At 37.8% G+C, this 21,381-nt stretch overlaps 1 protein-coding gene across 1 annotated transcript in view; it reads right to left on the reverse strand.

Annotated features, from left to right (window-relative positions):
- Nucleotides 1-21,381, reverse strand: part of LOC118808397 (copine-9) — a 141,769-nt gene that overhangs the window by 46,409 nt on the left and 73,979 nt on the right. The window contains exon 8 of the mRNA XM_036571036.1: nt 4,783-4,846. Within this exon, the coding sequence (XP_036426929.1) occupies nt 4,783-4,846 (64 nt within the window). The remainder of the gene's footprint in view (nt 1-4,782; nt 4,847-21,381) is intronic.

Here is a 21,381-nt window from a genome sequence, read left to right on the forward strand (position 1 = left end):
CTAATCAGCCAATCATGTGGCAGCAGTGCAGTGCATAAATTCATGCAGATGTGGGTCAGTAGCTTCAGGTAATTTTCACACCAACCATCAGAATGGGGAAAAGTGTGATCTCAGTTATTTTGACAATGGTATGATCGTTGGTGCCAGACGGGCTGGTCTGAGTACTTCTATAACTGCTGATCTCCTGGGATTTCCGGTACAACAGTCTCTAGAGTTTACTCAGAATGCCGCAATAAAGAAAAAACATCCGGTGAGCGGCAGTTCTGTTGAGAAAGGTCAACAGAAAATGGCCAGACTGGTTTGAGCTGATAGAAAGGCTATGGTAACTCAGATAACCACTCTGTACAACTGCAGTGAGCAGAAAAGAACCTCAGAATGTACAACATGTCGAATCTTGAGGTGGATGGGCTACAACAGCAGATGGGCTTCTGTCAGCCAAGAACAGAAAGCTGAGGCTGCAGTGGGCACAGGCTCACAAACACTGGACAGCTAAAGACCAGAAAAACATAGCCTGGTATGATGAATCTCGATTTCTGCTGAGGCACACACATGGTAGGGAATTTGATGTCAACAGCATGAATCCATGGACCCAACCTGCCACAGTCCAGGCTGGTGGAGGTGGTGAAATGGTGGGGAGAATGTTTTCTTGGCACACTTTGGGCCTGTTAATATCAATCAATCTTAGCTTGAATGGCACAGTGTACTTGACTATTGTTGCTGACCACATGCACCCTTTCATGACCACAATTTATCCATCTTATAATGGCTACTTCTACCATGATAATGCAACATGTTAGAAAGCAAAAGTCATCTCAAACTGGTTTCATGAACATGGCAATGAGTTCAGTGATCTTCAGTGGCCTTCCCAGCCACTAGTTCTGAATCCAGTAGAACACCTTTGGGTTATGGTAGAACAGGAGATTCACAGCATGAAAGGGCACCTGAAAAATCTGCAGACGTTACATGATGCATCAACATGGACCAGAATCTCAAAGGAATGTTTGCAACATCTTGTGGAATCCATGCCATGAAGAACTGAGGCTGTTTTGAGAGCGAAGGAAGGCCCTACTCAGTATTAGTATACAGTTCCTAATAAAGTGCTCAGTGAGTGCATTAAGGCATCAGCATAAAAGAAGAAGATGCAAGAAACATAGCACTTTGAATGAGTGCTCTGTTATTTACATGCAGCAGGGGAAGCCCACCACTCAGTGCTACTAAAAGGCCGAGATAGCAGGCAGGTCATCAATAACCACACACTCCAACAGGACGGTAAGCACTAACACTGCACAAACTACCCCATAACACAGCACAGAATAGCCCAACAAGCACACATACACGGCGTTTAAGCCACAACAATGACTATTTACAGGTTTAAGTCTCTCTCACTGCTGCTACAATGGTATCCATGGTGCTCCCCGCTCGCCGTACGGTCACGCTTCCAGCGCATCCACGGCCGAATGAACCGGTAGCAGGAGGCTATAGTACGTTTCACACGTGAACACATGTTTTTAACATGTGAGGTGTGCAAAATGCATGTGTTTATTCGCATGTGAAATTTATGGGACCTTTTTGTAAGGGAAGCTATGTTGTGTGTTTAGATGTTACTTGTCACATAAATAACAAAATGAAACAGAACAGTACAGTCACAAATTAGCTGTCGGTGAAAATTGCATTCGCTTATTTTACAACAAAATTTAAACAATAAGGACTATTGTGTGCACTGCAGAGTTAGAAGATACAGGATTCCCCTAAACACTGCTCCTTTACCATTCATGACTATAACATTCAGCCTGAGTTACTCTCATGAAGCCTTATGTAACACGCATACACTAGCATCTCTGCTGGACTCCAGCACTCTCTCATTATTCAGGCCATTATGGACTGGCTGACTGGAGGAACATGCAATCATCTCACCATCCACTTCTGCTAATTGCTGCTTCTAATTATTCCAAGAGAAAAGATGAAAAAAATATGAAATAAATAATTCATGTTTTGAAAGGAGGAACTATATACTGCATTAGTTCCCTTAGCTTTAAATTTATTTGATTAATACATTCCTCCTCTATGCTCCGCCAAAATGAGTGTTTGTGTATTTTTAACTATTCTTTAAAAAAACATATTTATTATTAAACACATAGATGTTCTGGTATTCAATCAGATTTAAAGATGAGTTTGTGAATGAATAATGGAAATGATTCATTAAAAAAGTTGCCAGTCAAGAGCAAAAAGCAGCAAAAATGATCACTTTCTATTCACACGGAAGCAGTGCTGACATTTCAACCTCATAAAGTCTTCATCAGAATATTATGAGGCTGAAATGTCAGCATGGTTTTAAGTGTGTATAAAAAGACAAACAGACATATTTAGCTGTCTTAACTCATGTAAATTGCTCCCTGCTAATAAGCACTACATTATTTAGCAAAACCACAAATGAAAAGGTACAAAAACTAATTACATTTATTAAAAGTTGAACTTCTGTTTCAACTTTGGAAATAACCTAAAATACGTCATGTATCACAGCCAGGGATTCATACAGCTGCTTTTGCTTACATTATATACGTATACACATTATGTATACAGTATATATATATATATATATATATATATCTACTTAGATTTGCCAACTGTCGTCCCCACTGTGACCCATTTCCCAGCAATAACAACAGTAACTATACCATACAGAGCTGAAATCATTGCTGTGAGCGCCTCTCTTCACATTCTCCCCACATTCCCTCTATTATTTTGTCAGACTCCTTTCCTTCATTTCTGCATTTCTGTCCTGAAAGCCCTGATTTTGGTTTTAGTGGGGATTATACATAATTCAACATTTTTTTCTTTCTTTACTAAAACATCATCTTTATGCTTTTTTAGAATACTATATTATATTAAAACAGCCTGTGAGAATCAGAGCATGAAAAAATTGAAGTAGGAAAGAAGTAGATGTATTTGATTAGTTTGTCGGTTTTTAGCGTAAAACAAAATGAAACACCCCCAAAATAAACTGTATTCAGGTTAGCATGGCCTAAATGCATATTTTCTGTATAATTTAAGAGATAAATATAGAGCATAATTACAGAAGCACACACATTTACATACCTACATCCATTTTTTGTGCTGACCTTTAATGGTGAAATAACATTAACCCCTTAAGTGGTCAGGGCTCATCCTCAGGCCCAAAGTTTTATTACACACTTCTATAACCTAAGAATAGTTTAACCCGTTTTCTTTGAAGTAGTTACTAAATAATAAGCCTTGATATGTAATCAGCATGGGGTTAAGCTAAACCCAGTCTTTCCATTTGTTCACTTTCCAGTTATAAAATGATATTTTTACTTAATTCACGGCTTCTCAGAAAAGACAAGCAAAATATTTAAAAGAACCTGAAATTATCAGAATGAAACAAGCAAACGCTGCATCACATGTTACAGTCCTCTTTCTTCTTTATCTTATACTTCACTGTCTATTACACCTCTTACTGCATACCTTAACTTCAGACTTCATTTCGGCCTTGGAGCTTAAGTTTGGAGACTAGAGATGGATAGATATTGTCACTGCTGGCAGTTATATTGTCTCGAACATCAGGAGAAATAGTTAAAAATGACTTATAATAACCACATTATAATTATTATTGTTAAGTTATTACTGTAACTTTCATTTAAAACCGGGCTGCATTCACATTTTAAGATCACTAAATATTAGTAATATTAGCAAGATCACTTAAGAGCAGTAAGTAAACAAAACAACAATCTGTTAAAACCTTTTTTTCACAGTGGAGACCCATCTGTGTATTTGGGACTTGTCTGTATATGCGTGAGAGTGTAGAAGTGGCAATATATGACAGTATGCAATCTTTATCTTGATAAATTACATCACAACATGCTTTAAATCATGGATAGAATCAGTACTTGTAAAGAACTGTATCATAAAAAAGGCAACTGTATTAAACTTTTAACTGTATTGCAAGTTTCATTCAAAAATGCTGTTTTGCAACAGTTGTACAATGTGCTTAGTCAAAAAAAGAAAAAAAAATGTGTAATGAAGGTGGTATTAATCATAATAGCACTGAAATGTCTTGTATTCCCAACATACATTATAAAAAAAGGAAAATGAAAGAGGCATTTAATGTGTTTTGGAACTAAACAGCAAAGTTGTCTATAACAACTGCATAAACTGCACGTCAACTGCATAATAACAAGCAGCTGACTGGATATCAGCCCATTGCAGGGACGTAACTAGAACTTTTAGGTAAGACCCAGAGTTTTTTTCTGGTGGCACACTCTAAAGAAATAAATAAAATAAAATAAAATAAAATAAAATAAATAAATAAAACAAAATAAAAGTGTTACCATATTAAAATGATATAACTATATAATTAAAGCTTTAATTCGGTTCACACCCTTTAAACCCTAAACCTGATAATGAGTAATATTACATCAACACAATTATTGCCTAAAGTGAACTGAGAGAATGAAAACTATGTTAACGTAACTGATGAAATGATGATCTACTTCAGTCATTCTTGAGGAAATTATGTGTTTGAAGCAAGTAAATTAAATTAATTTAAATCCCTTTTTTTTAGTGCACAACAACAAGAAAAACACTTCACATAGATAGATGTTATTAATTTAGGCTGCCCTCACTACAGATCATACATCTAATGTTTAGAAAGTTAGCCAGACAGCACTCTACAAAGTAACTTATAACACATGCATGTAACTGTAAAAAAGTACTTAGCTAGCATGATGAACGATTATAGCTGTATGCTATGTATGCTGAACTGACCCTGCAGTTGCTGAGCTCCTCAGCGGTGAAGATGATGGTTCCACATTTCTTTCCTGGAATCCCACTGGAAGGAACAAAGAGAGAGAAAGAACCAGAGCAGTTACTCCTTAGAGAAAAAGTCACCAGCATAACAGAAAAATCAATACTTCTCTGTGTATAGCTATCTTTGTTTCACTATTAGTGACAGTGATTTGATGGATGTTATGTGGTGAGGAATGCGGTGTGTGTGTGTGTGTGTGTGTGTGTGTGTGTGTGCGTGTTTGCGTGTAGTGGTTTATATGGACAGTGTGTGTGGGTGTTTATGTGACAGTTATGGTGGGTTTTTGTGGGGTTATCTCAGAGAGTTTATACTCATCAGAGTAATCAGTGTGTATGGTGTGTGTGTCAGTACTTGGTACTGTGTACTGTGCACTGTAAGTAAACGAGGGTCTTCAGTAAGAAGTTGTGTGTGTCAGACTAACTGAGAGGTCTAAAGGGCGAAAGTGTGAGCTGCACACACAATTACACTCAACCCACTAGAGAATCCCCATCACTCAATACCTTCACACAACACACCAACACAACGGCTCTCACTCAATATCAGCCAGGAAATTACAGAGACGAGCTGCTAAAGTACTCAGCACTCTGTACTGGAGTGGCAGCAGGAGAAATCCAGAGAAAAACTGACAATAAAGGGCTGGAAGGATGTAAAGGAGAGAGAGAGAGAGAGAGAGAGAGAGAGAGAGAGAGAGAGAGAGAGAAAGAAAGAAAGAAAGAAAGAAAGACATAACAGAAGTCATAGAGCAGTTGTTGTAGTCTGTCAGAAAATGTTAATCCCAAACATGTATTTTTTTGGAAAACTTATGCAACTGCCCAATGGCATCTTTTCAGTTTTAGGTTTTCAGTTTTTGTCTAAATATGCATAAAAAGGCAAAATTCCTGTCTGTCTTGATAATATACAGTACTCTTTCATAATATGACTTCTTCACAGGTTTGGTGCAGATATAGAACCTGTAACAAGGAGTCAGACATGGCAGCTGGATGCATTTGCGAATTTATGAGTGGTTTATTGGAGTGTGGGTTTATAAGAGAGCGAGAAGATACTGAGGCACAGCGGAATCCATAAATAAATACAAGTAGGTAAAACAGAACACACGACAGAGGAACAAAAAACTGAAACAAAAAAACAGAAAAACAAAGAGGAACCCAAAAAAGTGCAGAACAAACAGGGACCAAAAACACACATCTATAAGCAATGTACAGATGAGATCAAACAAGAGACAAGGACACCATGTACCCAGAATATTAATGTGAAAACTGGAAATAATGATTAGTGGGCGGGGTTACAAACTACACACAAGTGACAAAGATGAATGAGGGCGGGGCTAGGACAGCAAGGAGACAACACAGAAAAAGCCTGGTTGGGGAAGCATGATATAACCCTCCAGAATTATTGGCTACGAGTAAAGATGAGCAAAAGGGGCTATAAAAACATCCTACATCCATGTAGCACTGAAAACATCTAGAAATGTAAGAGAAATCTAATCTTTTAGTGAACTAAAAATATAAAAAATACATACAGAAATACATTTTCTTACAAAAAAAGAAAAAAATGCAACAAAGAGATTCTTCCAGAGTCTTTTGTACTGATCTTTAGAAAGGGTGCCAATAATTGTGGAGGGCACTTTAATCCTTATAGGTGCTACAGACTTTATACACATGACAAAGGTGAACAGATTATCAATCTGTACCTTAAAGAAAAAAATTACCTCCCCACACATTAATTCCCCTGCAGATACTAAATCATATATCCAGAGATGAATGAGGCAATCAATACCACTGTCATCTCATTAAATGGAAGACTTGGAGAAGATGAGAGTGGAATGGGGAATCCCTCCATTATAAATATCTTCTGTAATAATGCTGCGTGACCCTCTCTCAGCCCTGTCTCAGTAAGTACTCTGTAATGAGCAGAAAGAGCAGAAAAAGGGGGCTCTGATATGCACATTACTGGAGCCAGAGGAGATCGGCTGAATGCATGTACATGAAAAAGAGAGCTCACGTTATGAAAAGTCTTCTCCAACACAGACTTGGAAATATAGGAAATGTGTGAGATATGCCCTGACCAGTCTCTGTGACTCTTTTATTATACACACTGAAACTAGGAATGTTTCATTGTGATGCACAGGACATGCCACTAGATAAAATACACCTTTTATGTTCAATCCCAGAGGTCAAAATCATGATTTTATTTCGAAGAGAATTCAAGACTTAATCCACAATTTAAGCCCTTTCTTCTTCTTCGTTTCTTCCTCAGGCTCTTGAATAATTAGGACTGTCATGACATTGATTTTTGTCCAAAGCAAACAGGCCTACTCACAAAAATAAGATAAAAAGGGAGTCAATTACAATTCTGTGCAACAGATAATTGAAATATGAGGTGTGGAAACCAATTCAATTCAATCTAATTCAATTTTTAAGGTCTATAGATAGAAAACCAGTGTAACACACATGCTTCTATGAGTTTTGAGGTGCAATGAAAACAAAATTTAGCCAGTACAGGAACTCTGATCAATAGATCTTCCAATAGACTCTCCGGTAGCATATTATGTGCAACACTAGACAACAACAGTAGACAGAAGGACACATTAAAGGACAATTGGCCCTGTCTTTGGAAGATTGCCAGTTCGATCTTCTGTAATGCCACTGCTATTTGTGGTCAGGAGTCCAAAAGAGCACAACTGGCCTCACTCTCTCTGGGTGGGAAGGATGGCCTCCCTCTCCACCCATCACCAACATGGCGTCTAATAGATGATGTAACAGAAATGGCAGTTAGTGCTCTTCTCCAAGTGTGTTGAGCTGTCCAATGCCATTGCCTTAGCAGGAGTTTGTGGTGGAGCTTTGTGCATCTTGGAGGAAGCACGTGCTAGCCTTCACCCTCCTAGTTGGGCAACATCGTGTGATATGGGAAGGGGGTGGAATTGGGCATGACTACATTTTTTTTTACCGTTTTCTTATTTATTCATGTTTGGACTCATTTTATGTGGTTCTAATCTTTGAAACCTTTAAAATCCCAGGTTTGTTTCATACTATGGCTTATTATTCAGTAACTACAGGGACTTCAACGCAAACTGGCTGAGCTATTCTTAGGTTATAGAAGTGTGTAATAAACCTTTGGTCCCTGGTCATTTCAGGAGTTAACCAATGATAGCATTTTGTTTTCAGTTTACCAGTTCAGTCTGATATCAAAACAATATTAATGTTTTATCAGGGGGTTTAATCCTAAAATTGGTTAATTTTTAAATATTTATGATATCTGTTGGTCCCTAGAAATGACAGAAAACTGCACAGCACCTTGCAAAGAAACAGGCTGACTGTTGCAAAGTTGTGTTGCTGAATTCAAAAAGGACATTTTGACCAAAGTGAGTAGGCTCATTCCCTGCGCTTACTAACAGGTGTAGGTGAGCTGAAGAGCTGAGGCTAGGTAACAGCAACAGGCTACAGGTAGGTGTACAGAATGAGGTCTGGACAGATAATGATGGCAGCAGGTAGTTTAGTACCAGTCAGGTTCCTCTATTACTCTCTCTCATGCCTGCATTGCCTCAGCGAGTTGCATCACTTTGCCAATATAGATAAAAGTGTACCATACAAGTTCTCCTATTGCACTGATTCATTTTCCACAACTCGGTGTAATGGAACTGAAATTGGTTGAAATGGGGATCAGTGACTTGTTTGCCATACTGCCAGGCTGTTGTTAAGACACACACGTATTCACACATCCTTCCCCTCTTTTTGTTTTCTGAACTGTAAGACAAGTTAAAACCGCACGCCAGCAATTATAACATAATTAATCCTCAAGGGTTTCCATTCGACATCAACACTACTTCAGAACTAATAAATGCTACTTTAACTCTGTTATTTTCACAAGGCTCACTGGTTTTGAGAAATGGATCCTTATTAAAGTCCAGCCCTTGATAATCTTTGAGCTTAACAGCAACCTTTTTCTCAATTGTTAAGATGCTAAACACATCTTAGTCAAATGTATCCACGGCCCAGAAAACACGCTATAGTAGCGAGTGTTTGACAGCAATTGTGGCGAGAAGAAACTCAGAGCTTAAATCCTTCCAAGTGGAACAAGAAACTCTTAAAGAGGTCCACAGGTATATCTAGGCTGAAGTGGGCTGCTTGAGGAAACAGGCTAATTACAGGCTGAATGCTGAAGAGCGACTACAGGAGATAAGAAACGTTAGTGTGCATAACTGTGGGCGACCAGAATGTTCTACATGACTGTGTGTAGTCTGCTGCTTCTGAGGGAATCTCCAATAACATCTCAGCCGCCTACAACTCATCCACTTCCTGCAGTGAAACCCCTCTAACACGTACATACACGCGCTCTTTATATAATAAGACTCTGGACATCACTCGTCCACCACTCTCGCTCTCCTACACTTTTACTAATGCGCAGTCAAATGTGACGAGTCATAAAAAAGCAGAGAACACACGCCACGCATAAAACACACGCGCGCGCAGAGAAAAGAGAGGCACATAAGGACTTCATCTCCCACACACAGGTTACACAATCAGAAATATAGACTCCATTATGCAACAGAGCTAAACATGTAGACTCATACACACCTACACAGAAACATCACACACACACACACACACACACACACACACACAGACACTCTCACACCATACACACACATTTACTTCTGCATAAAAAGTCAGAAACCCCCCTCAATTTACTTTAATTTCCAGTAAAACTAGCTAAGTAAGTACAAGTTTTTCATTTTCAGGGGGTATTTCTGAGGAGGTTGGATACCAAAATGGTGCAAAAAGCTAATTGCTACTTATCTTAGACCTTTTGAAGCTGTAACTGCCAAACAACAGCTTTGCAACAAGGTACTAATGTTACTAATGTTTTGTGTTTGAATACTTTTTCCTCATTAATTTTGTTAAACAGATTTGTTTATGTTTATGAATACATATTTTTCTGTTCATATTTATAAGTACAAAGTTAAAAGTTATAAATTATGTAAATTTGAAGAGGATCTCTACACTGGAAGTTTATTAAATAACAAAAACAACAGTATCTGAATACTTGTCTCACTGTTTAAGATGACCTGTTTGCTGAAGGCGGAAGTCAAACGAAAAGAAGTGAAAAAACAGGAGTTTCCAAAATTAAAGCTCCACTCTTGCTTTAGATCTGGTGTTTTTGTCCATCCTTTCAGTGTGAAAAAAGACAACTCATTGTTCTGGGTCTGGAGTGTGTAGCTGTCAAGAAGCCATTACGAAGAAAAGGAAATACACAAAAAAGAGGAAAATCTGCAAATTAAAGAAACTGCTGGGGTTTTCAGATCAACGTCATTAAATGTGTTTGTGATTATTTGGATCGTGAGAAGCAGAATGCAACCAACTTCTAAGACTGAACTTTGGAGATGTGGAAAAATGTCACTGCAAAACTGAAAGCAAATCTCCTGAAAAGAATGCAAGCTGTAATAAAGGCAAAAGGTAGACACACCCAATACTAAAATTTTGATATTATTTTTAGTTGTTAAATCATTCACTCATTCACACAAAGGTAAACCATCTGATCTTTTCAGACAAAGGCAAATTATAAGCAGCCAGCATATTTTGAGCATTCCAACACTTCTGAACCTGAGGGTAACCAGACCAAACTGCTAGAGCTCCATTCATATTAGCAGCTTCTCCTCAGCTCATCATATCTACAGTATTTACATTCAGTGAGTAGGCACTTACTCATAAAGCCAGCATGAGTGGGCTAGCACAGCCCACATGCAGACAAATATGCTCTGAGCTTCCACTTTATTAGAAACACCTACTATGTACCTACAGTCATAGTACATTTTATCAGAAATACCTACCATATAGGTGCACTTTGCAGGTACATAATTACTGACTGTTGTTGGAGATGGCAAAATGCCAATGTTTCTTTTCTGATAACAATAATGAAACCTTGAGAATCTGCCGATACACAGCAAAAACTTTTTTCTTTAAAAACTATTAAGCATTAAAACAAGCTATTTAAGATGACTTAAGATGAGCATGTAAAAGCAGACTATCATACTCAGACTGGTCAAACACTCTACTACCTTACTGTAATAAGAAACCAGGCTGGGAGGGTTATGGACTGTTGCAGAGGCTTTCACAGATAAAAAGGAAGAAACCAAATAAATGAAACAACAGCAGAAAAGGCTCAATAACAAAACATATAGGACAAGGGAACAAAAGAAGGCTGAACAAGGCTAGGCTAACAAATGATAACTGCTGCAGATACTAAGCAACAAATAGGAACAGAATATAAAAAAAAATATATGACTAGCAAACCTTGAAAGAAGTACCCAATGGCAACAAGACAAGCACATGAACAGATGCAAGTGTTTCGCACTGAAAGTCTGGTAGAGAGGGATTTAAATAAAGTCTACTAATGTGAGAGACAATAAGCCACAGGTGTCAGTACTCAGAAGAGGCGGAGCACTGGGACGAATACTTAATATCTAATAAATTAAGAAAAATTCAGAGAATCTAAAGAAATCTCTGTATACAAGGCTGAAAATCAATATTGGCTGGCCGTGATCTTTAGACCCTCAGGTATCACTGCATCAAAACCAAAAATGATTTTGGATAAAAAAAAAAAAGATCTATCACTGCATGGGCTCGGGAACACTTCCAAAACCACTGTATGCGGACACAGTTCATCTCTGCATCCACAACTGCAAGTTAAAACTATACCATGCAAATAAGAAACCATATATAAACAGGATCCAGAAATGCTGCTGCCTTCTCTGGGCCAAAGCTCATTTAAGATGGTCTGAGGTGAAGTGCAAAAGTGTCTTATGGATCCAATGAATCAAAATTTGAAATTCTTTTTGGAAATCATAGACACTGCATCCTCTGGGCTAAAGACAATATTGCTTGTTATCAGTGCAAAGTTCAAAAGCCAGCATCCATGATGGTACAAGAGTGCATTAGTGCACATGGCATGGGTGACTTACACATCCATGAAGGCATCATTAATGCTGAATGATATACCCAGGTTTTGGCAACACATGCTGCCATCCAGATGACATCTTCTTCAGGGAAGGCCTTGCTTATTTCAGCAAGACAATGCCAAACCACATTCTGCACATATTACAACAGCATGGCTCCATAGTAAAAGAGTCTGTGTGCTAAACTGGCCTACCTGCAGTCCAGACCTGTCACTCATTGAAAAGATTTGGCACATTATGAAACGAAAAATATGACAAAGAAGACCCTGAACTGTTAAGCAATTGGTCTCCTCAGTTTCCAAATGCTTACAGAGTGTTGTTAAAAGAAAAGTTGATGCAACACAGTGGTAAACATGACCCTGTCCCAACTTTTTTGGAATGTGTTGCTGGCATTGAATTCAAAATGGGCATATATTTTTCAAAAAACAAGAAAAGTCCAGCATCCCAACTTTTTTGGAAACAGGGTTGAGAAACTTAAATTAGAAACTTAGATTAACATAAAGTCTTGGATCCACAGTTAGGCATTAGAAACTGGACACTGGAGGAAGCTTCGCCGAATAACAATATATAGTAGCACACTAAAGCAGAGGCAAAGAAGTATTATCAAAATTCAACCCTGCAGTCTACCTAGAACATGCCATTCGAAGTAAACATGTCAGTCAAAACATACAATGTATTTAGCAGGATCTGAGTTTGATCCTCAGTGATGTTCAAAAGCCATCCAGTCCACAAAAGCACAACTGGCTCCGCTCTCAATGAGTGGACAGAATGGCTAAATTCCTCTCTCTCTGTTGATATAAAGGCACCATTTGGTCACTTTTCTAGAACAGAGCAGTTAGCTACACAGGGTGTCCTCCCAGCGCATTCAGCTATCCTGCATGGCTGTGTGAGCGGCTTGAAAAGACATGCACCGATTGTCACACGTGTCAATGGAGAAAGCAGAGAAAGCACATGTTAGCCCTCATGCTTCTGCTTTTGGGCCACTTCCCAGCAGTGCCACTGTTTGAAGGTCTCTGCTGTTTCAGTACCACGAACAGCAACCCAGCTGTCGCAGCTCCTGTGACTTTAAACTTCAATGAGTCAGCTGAGCTCTTTTTCAGCTGATATCTTTGCACCTCCCAGGACTCATACGGTCATTTAACAAACAAAAAAGAAAAAGACATAAAAGGAAAAAATACAGCATATGACTATCAGGGTATTATTGGCACTTCAGGGGGTTTTGCAGAAATAACACCTCTCTCTGTGCAGCCTCATCATCTCAATAACTCCTGGTCTAAAAAAAGATAAATGGAATAAAACACAGGCAGTTTGTTCAGAATTATTTGAGACACTCTTTTCCCCACTTCAGCAATTACCTGGTCTAGACAGACGGCGCCAATGTCACTTATTTTGGAAACTACTTAAGTGGTGGTACATTTGGAATAATTTCACAGACAAAACAGAATGGCTAAAAGAGTTTATGAGAAGGCTTCTAGTAAAAACTGGTTAGATCTATATTGATTCAAAATGAACTGTCCATATATTGGCACAATGAATTAATACTCTTACATTGGACCAATGTCCAAAAATTTAGCAAGCTACTCTTACCAAATCTGACAGAGTTATAAATATATAAATATAATATGAGTGCCAAACAAGCATAGAGAATAAGGTAAAATTGATTTGTTAGAGGATTTACATCTCAATTGTTCTTGAATCTTTCATATATAAATGATCAAAAACATTTCCAGAAGTTTTATTATTCAGAACAGCTTAAAAACTCGGACTAATTTTTTTCTAAACAGCACTTTAACAACTGATTGTATTCCAATATCATCATACATTCCTAGTAAACATGGTGCATTCTGAGAGATACAAGTGAGGTTTTACAGTAATTAGCTGCTTTGTGCAGAGCATACTGGGAAATTGACAATTAATTTCTGTAGTCTTGAGGAGCCTGTCTCTGAATATAATAGCACTGAGAACAGAGCTTCCCAGCATTCTTTGTGGTTTTGTCAGTTTCTGTTAATAAGCTTTTAATTGGTTTGCTATGCTGAGTTCACATGAGTCTTTTTTGTATTCTTACAGTAAAGTCAGAGGCTTCGGGTCAGACTCAAAAAAGAAGGTCCAGCTCAATGTTTAGGTCTCAACTGCAAAATCAACATTACACTGATGAAGATATCATGACAACAGTAGCAGATAATTCACGTCACGAGACGTCCTTCATCAAACTTTGAGTCCTCTTTGAATATTCTTTCAACACATAGCAATCATCAGATCAGTCCCCTCGGGGAGGGGGTCTGAAGCACTATCGACATTACAAAATGTTATTCCACATGTTGTATGCAATTACACATTTCCACCAGAGAGGAAATCCCTGAAACTTGTGGTCTTCGTATATGTAACGTTTCCCTATAACTGTGAATTGCAGTATCAGTCCCGTGAATAAACAGCACTATACTGGGGAAACTTAATTACTGTAATTCCACTGGTACAGTTTTTACAGTTCATTTATCAAAGTGTTATTGCAAATAACTACCCAAGTTTAATTCAAACTATTGCACTATTACTAAAAATCTGCATTTGAGATTGTAGATTATAGGCTTAAACTGTCACAATGGGACAATAAGAAGTGTCATTTCAAGTGGTCTATAACGGCAGCACCTACTTTCTAAATTATTTTGTATAATAAGGCTCATATAACAAGACAGTATTCTTTCAGTAATGGTCTAAAAGTTATCTAAGTCACTAAACACATGAAATTAGACTGGAGCTCCACAACTGGGCTCATTTTCTGACCCCAAGTTAAACCACAGTGGACACCTCATGGATCGGGGGATCCACAGGGACAAGCAGGGCCGACGCTGCACAGGAAGAGGGCTCCTGTGCTGGGCAGAGAAGAGCGACAGACTGGCCCAGCAGGAGGCGACACGTGCCTGACCTCCCCATCTCCCCAGGTGACCGCCACAGATTCCGCAGTTGCCACGGCAACCTGAAGTTCCTTGATATTGGACTGTGCTTGTGTGTTCCATGGAGACAGTGGTGTGCACATATATATATATATGTATATGTATATATACATATATATATATGTGTGTGTGTGTGCATATATATATATATATATATATATATATATATATATATATATATATATATATATATATACATATATATATATATGAGAAGAGGAACACTTGAGGAGGGATAATTTATAACAACTGACTTCTAAATTTCAGTTTTCATTAAAGATGCACAATTTTGAAGAAGTTTGTTGGAAAAGCTGTATGTTTGTGGTTGTAACTCATATCTCTCTAGTCTGTGATCAGTTAAGTAGGTTTATTTAATGCTTATAAAGCCTAAGGTTTTGTAGGTAGGACCATATGTTAATTCCTTACCCTCATAACTAAAGCAGTTACATATTAGATTAAGAGCTGTCAGTATTAATTATCCGGCTGACCCGAATATCATTTTATAGGCTTGAAAATCTCATTGACGTCCCCAAATAAGTATCTGAAAATTAAGTCTCAAAATCACTCTTTAAAACTTTATAGACCTGTTGTGCTAAATGTGCCTTACATGAAAACACGAGTCAGCAATAAAAAAACATAAAATGCAGTGGTCTCGATGGCCTAGCGCCCAGCTTCTGCCCTGTACTAACTGTGTGGAGCCTGCTCTTTGAATCCAACAGTGGCTCTTGGTTGTAATTTAATCACAAATAAACATATCTGCTCTTTGTGCTGTCAAGTTTTAAAGCTACTGTAATGAGAAAAGAAAGAAAAAAAGCTGATATTCACATCTGAAGTTAGAGACAGTGTAGATTTTGCACTGAGGATTTTTCTTATCATCTGACAACATAGTGCTCCAATATGTGACTCTTTTAACAATTTATGTAAAAATATCAGATGTTTAAAATATCACAAGTGGCCAGCGTAGGGTTCTTCTTTAGCAGCTGTAGCCAGTCAGAAGCCTGTCCATGTTGTTCACCCTCACACGCACACACACACACACACACACACACACACACACACACACACTAACAGCAGGCCATGTAGGAGAAGAAGTGAAGAGACACAGCACCTCCACACTTTTATTCCCCATGGGTTCACCCCAACACCACATGTGTAATATAAATGTGAAGGGGCTGTACAGTGGTTAAATGGTCAGGGCCCATTGGCGGGCCCCAAGTTTTATTACACACTTCTACATACTAAGAATAGCTCAACCTGTTTGCACTGAACTTACTGAATAATAAGGAACATGACTCAGAACTCAGTAAAATCAACAGAGATTACACAAAGAGCAGAGCCAAACTAAGGTATATGTAGGGGTTTAAATCAGGCCTTAGAATGAGTTACAGTTGCATTGTGACAGCAGGAAAAAGTCAGATAAAAAGATACGTGTATCTAAGAGACCAGTAAGAGAATTTACAGTATCACTGCTGTATACAAAAATCTATTTGGAAATGTCAGCTGTCCTTTACATCGTCTGAACATATCGTGATGAAGGGACCAATAAAAATGTTCTGAAAATACTAGGAATAAAATCTTTACATCAGTTATATTAACTTACATTAAAGTAAACATCATTTCTTTCTTTCTTTCACCATTTCAGAGATGTGAGGACTTTCCATGACAGCAATGATATGCATTATGATAATGCCAAACTAATCACTGCCATTTCACTGAGAAGGTAAATTTTAATCAATGATTTTTTAATTGCATAATCAAGTTTAATCAACATTCCTGTGTAGTAGTTACAGGAGAATTTAGAGCAGTTACTGAATAACAAGATTTAAGCCTGCAGTTAACACTTAAAAGACCAGAATTCTGTAACTTCCACAATGGCCACAGAGGTCATTTTGACCACTTGAATTTATTTATTCCACAACAAAGAATAGCTGTAAAAGATTTTAAAGCTCCAAAAAGATGTGACCAAACACAAAGCAGTACAGATGTTGTTATCAACAAAACACAAAGAATTAAACCACAAAAAATGAATTAGTACATAAACACGAATGGCTAAAATGTAACTGAGTAAAAAGGAGATTCCTTTACTCACTAATATGCTTAGGCAGAATTGAAAGCATTATGATTTGAAAATAACCAATCAATATTTTACTTAAGTACACATACTTGAGTAAATGTAACTAGTTACTGCCCACTTCTGTATACGTTCTATAAGGATCATTCTGCTAAATTGGTTCAGAATTGAAAACACGTTTTGGACTTAACTGACTTGGACTTCAGACTAAAATCCTTTTTCTTTGAGTGACCCTAAACCTTCATTATGTTTATTTTATTAAAACAAATGATCGAACATTCCATTTTATCACCAACGAGAGAAAGACTATTTTAGCTAATTAAGCATTCAATAAACATTCATCATTTCTTAGTAAAACGAATGATCCACCACCCAAATAATACCTGCTCTCTGGTGGTCCTGTGGGGGTCCTAACCATTGAAAAACAGGCCAAAGGGGGCCAACAGTGTATGCATAGAAACAAATGGACAACAGTCTGTAGCTAGAACTACAAAATGCAAGGAGGTGTGCTTAATGAAGTGGCTGGTTGGTGTAGATCATAATATAATATTTATAAAATTCAGTATCTAGGGTCTGAGTACTTAATTGTTTATTTATTTATTTTTGTACTGTTAGACCACAGTTTGACCTGATTCACTAAATGGTCCATAAATATTTTAGTATGACTGAGTGTTATTAATTATAATCAAAATGAAACTGGTCATTCTGCAGGAAACTGAGGCTAGACTATGTAAGAACATGAACGCAGGGTACAGTCCACACTGCTACAGTAAAAAAGTGATGTTTCTTGTGTTCCTCAGACTGGACTGAGTGTTTACATCTCATTGTTGTCCAGATGTAACAGCCTGGTCATCATCATTTTCTTCCAGCCAAATAGTTCCAACAAATTTGATGGGTTTATATGCCAAAGCTTATATTGCTAAACTATTGCATCCTGTTCCTGTCCTGATTCTATTCTGGATGGTACTTTGCAAATTATTTGCTAATTTTTCCAGATGTTTTGCGAGTTAAGTCAGATACGGCAAGCAGGCTACTGCATATAAACTGTTAAAATGATGTCCAACTTGCTCGAAAAGCAGGAAAAAAGAGCCAGCTTGCAGAGATGAAATGCAGCTAAAGGCCTTATGAGGTAAAAATACTTCAAACTTTTTTGTGCTTCGTAATACTAATCTCATAATGATGTTTTACTAAAATATGAACTATTAATAAAGCCAGAGAATGGGAGATATGGATAGTAAATTTAATTTTGTCAAAATTTCATACTGGTCAAATTGACCATCTTGGCCTTTATAGTGTTAAGGGGTTATGAACTATAACAATCGCTTTATCATATCTAGACAGCAAAGGGACAATCAAGTATATCTGTGCCACAGAGATACAGAGTGTTTCCAAGGCATTAAGAGAAATTCAGCCTCCTCTGAAAATGTCTGCCTTGACATCCATTGTAAAGGTATGTGTGTGTGTGTGTGTGTGTGTGTGTGTGTGTGTGTGTGTGTGTGTGTGTGTGGATGTGAGCACTCCCGAAGGCATTTCACATTTGGAGACAGGCGCTGCTTTGATTGCTCGGGCCGATGGGCCTGCGACAGGAAGAGAGGGATCCAGCTTCAGGTTTCAATGCTGATTTCAATGCTGGCATTCAGGAGAGCTCACTCAATTAAACCAGACGAGTCGCAAAAATAGGAAGAGAAATACAAAGTGAGATGGAGAGAGACAGATGTTTCTTCTCTTCCTTTCCTATTAGTCCACAACAAGCGGCATCATTCTGAGGCTTTCACAAGCAAATATGCACGCAAATACATACACATACACACCAAGTGACATCTTTTTTCCATTAACCCAAACCTGCACACACAGGCTGCTAAGGACATGCTTTCATCAATTTGATAAGCAATCAAGCTGCTTTAAAAGCTAAGCTGGGAACACAGAGCAGCATCCAGTAGATAAAAAGCCCATGACAATGGCATAGAATACCGGACAACAGTTGAGTCGCATCTTTATCGAGCGAATGGAGCGGACAGAACCTTCTAAATAGCCAACCAGCCACCTCAATTACTCTACCTGTGCAACTGGGTTGAGGAGAAACATGATTCGAGTGCTCTTTCAGGAAGCTCATTCATTCATTCAAGCTCCAGGAATAGTAGCATAATCATATTTGCAGTCTAATGTTCCTCAGGGGAGAAATCAGCGAAGTACAGAGAGATTGTTGTAGAATCTCTAATTCAGGCCAGGTAGGTAGCACCCTGTTCACTTGATTTACTCAGGAGAGGCCACAGACGGGCTTGTACGCAACAAGACTGCATGGATTTCTCAAAAACACCAAAGATCTCAAACACTATCAGGTACTTCAGTCTTGCCTTAGAAGTTGTATGTATCGCTAGTGATAATAAAAAAAGTTGATATTCGATAATACTTACTTCGCACTTGTGGCTTATTAAAGCCAGCAAAGAAATTCTACCTTCTAAACTTCTAAACTTTTAAATGACACTAGAGCTTTCATCTGGCCTAAAATTTTGGTCTGAGCCTGAACACAGCCCAACAACTTCTTGTCTGAGTCTAACCTGACCTGAACCACATCATCAAGTTACGTATATGTCCAAATCCCTGAGCTCTACAAAATTCTGTCCAAAACTGAATCGAACTGGCGCATCAACCCCAAGTGCCTCACATTTTTAATGATAGCACTGGTCAAATTACCATGTAGTAGCCTTACACAGTAGCTCTCAACAAATCATAGAAAAATAAATGTAATGTAAAATAATGATGTAATAAAACAATGAAGTTTATATTCTGTTTGACAAATTTAACTCTCAAGTGGTGATATTTGAACAATATCCCAAACCTTTTACGTTTAGTCAGCAACATTTTTAATCCTAAAACAGTTTTGCCCTTAGAAGTTGCCCTTATAATATACTGAATATATATATATATATATATATATATATATATATATATATATATATATATATATAAACTGACTTGGAAAAACATCTGGTTCCACTGACTTACATTAAAAGTAAAATAGGTCTTTTCCTTCTCCTGTAAAGTTACTGTTTTGGAGATACAATGTATTGTTCCGCCACCACAATATTTTAGTACAGCATTGTTATGAGATTAGTATTGCAAAGCCTGAGTGTGTGACTCCAGCATGCCAGATTAAAAGACAATGAAAGTAGAGAGGAAAAATAAAGTAAGGAGAAAAACTATAACATGGGGAAACATTGGGTTAAATCTGAAATTTGAACCCAATTTGTACCTGAAACATATTTGAGAAATGATGTCTGAAGCCAAACAAACATTCTAATAAATATTTTAAGCTCTAACTGATACCATATTTGCGTTCAGAAGTAGGGAGGGCACAGCCCCTATTCAATATCAGTATCAGAAAAGAAAAAGTGGTATTGTGCCATCTCTAGGCAGAGGAGATGTTTTATTGTGACTTGTATTTGATGAAAAGTTATGGTTATGTATTGAGCCTTACTTTGTGAAAAGAAAACAATTTCTACCATGTTTTGTCATTGCTTACTTGGTAGTGCAGACTAGAAGAAATCAACTCACAGGGTAACACACTACTTACATAATTGTATATTAATAGGACAAGAAAACAGAAGTAACAACTGCTAGGGGCTAAATACACAGTCAATGAAACTCAGTAAAAGACTTCTAGTGGCAAACTCTGAACAAAAAACACACAATGTATCTCGCACAGTCCGAGGCTCTTCTCAGTGAACTGACTGCCATGGCGAGTGATAAAGCTCATAAAATGGTAAAGGCTGCCCTTTCCTGGAATGGGTAGAATCTATAATACATGTTTGTTTTGGGCCTAATGAGGCCTACGCAGCAATGCATCACAAGCTAGGCTTTATTAATTGATATTTCACTGCCAAGAAATGTGGATTCTAAATTAAGCCACTGGCTTTGCTCTTTAGACAGGGTTGGTAACAACACTGAGAGTAAACATGAAGCTGCACTGCTCAGAATTAGCAATAATGCATCTGACACTCAGCAGCAGGGTTTTTAAGGTTGTCATGGACATTGAGAACCCCACTTTTGTAATAAGTACCTGTCATAGAAAAGCATTTTCAATATTTTTTAGAATTTTGTTCCTTAAGCAATAAACTTGGGGAATGTCACATCAATGTTACAACACTTAGCACAAAAGAAACGCATTATGTTTGAAGCATAAAGTGAAATATTAACTTAATTTTAAATGCAACCAGAACACTGCCTGTTTCAAGTCAATCTTTCATGGAGAGCAGTAACTGGAGCTGGATTTTCATTTTCATATATTGATATACTTTATGGGTGGGTTGGAATTAATTCAGAGAAGCATCCAGTACAGTGGAGTTAATAATGGATATCTCCTGTTGCCATAGAGAATCAGCAGAGTTTATTAAAGCCATGTTCAAGAGAGACTGGCATTAAAGAGAGGATAAGAATAAAGCTCATCAGTGACTTTTCTCCCCAGGTTCACACAGTGCCTAACAAGATTAAATACCATTACTCTTTCAGACACAAGGAATGTCTTTATTCCCAAAGCAACTTACATCAGTAAGCAGACTGCTGTCTATAATGAAAAGTAAGTCCCTCT

Source organism: Colossoma macropomum, unplaced genomic scaffold (assembly GCF_904425465.1).
Source record: "Colossoma macropomum unplaced genomic scaffold, Colossoma_macropomum, whole genome shotgun sequence".
Classification (NCBI taxonomy): domain Eukaryota; kingdom Metazoa; phylum Chordata; class Actinopteri; order Characiformes; family Serrasalmidae; genus Colossoma; species Colossoma macropomum.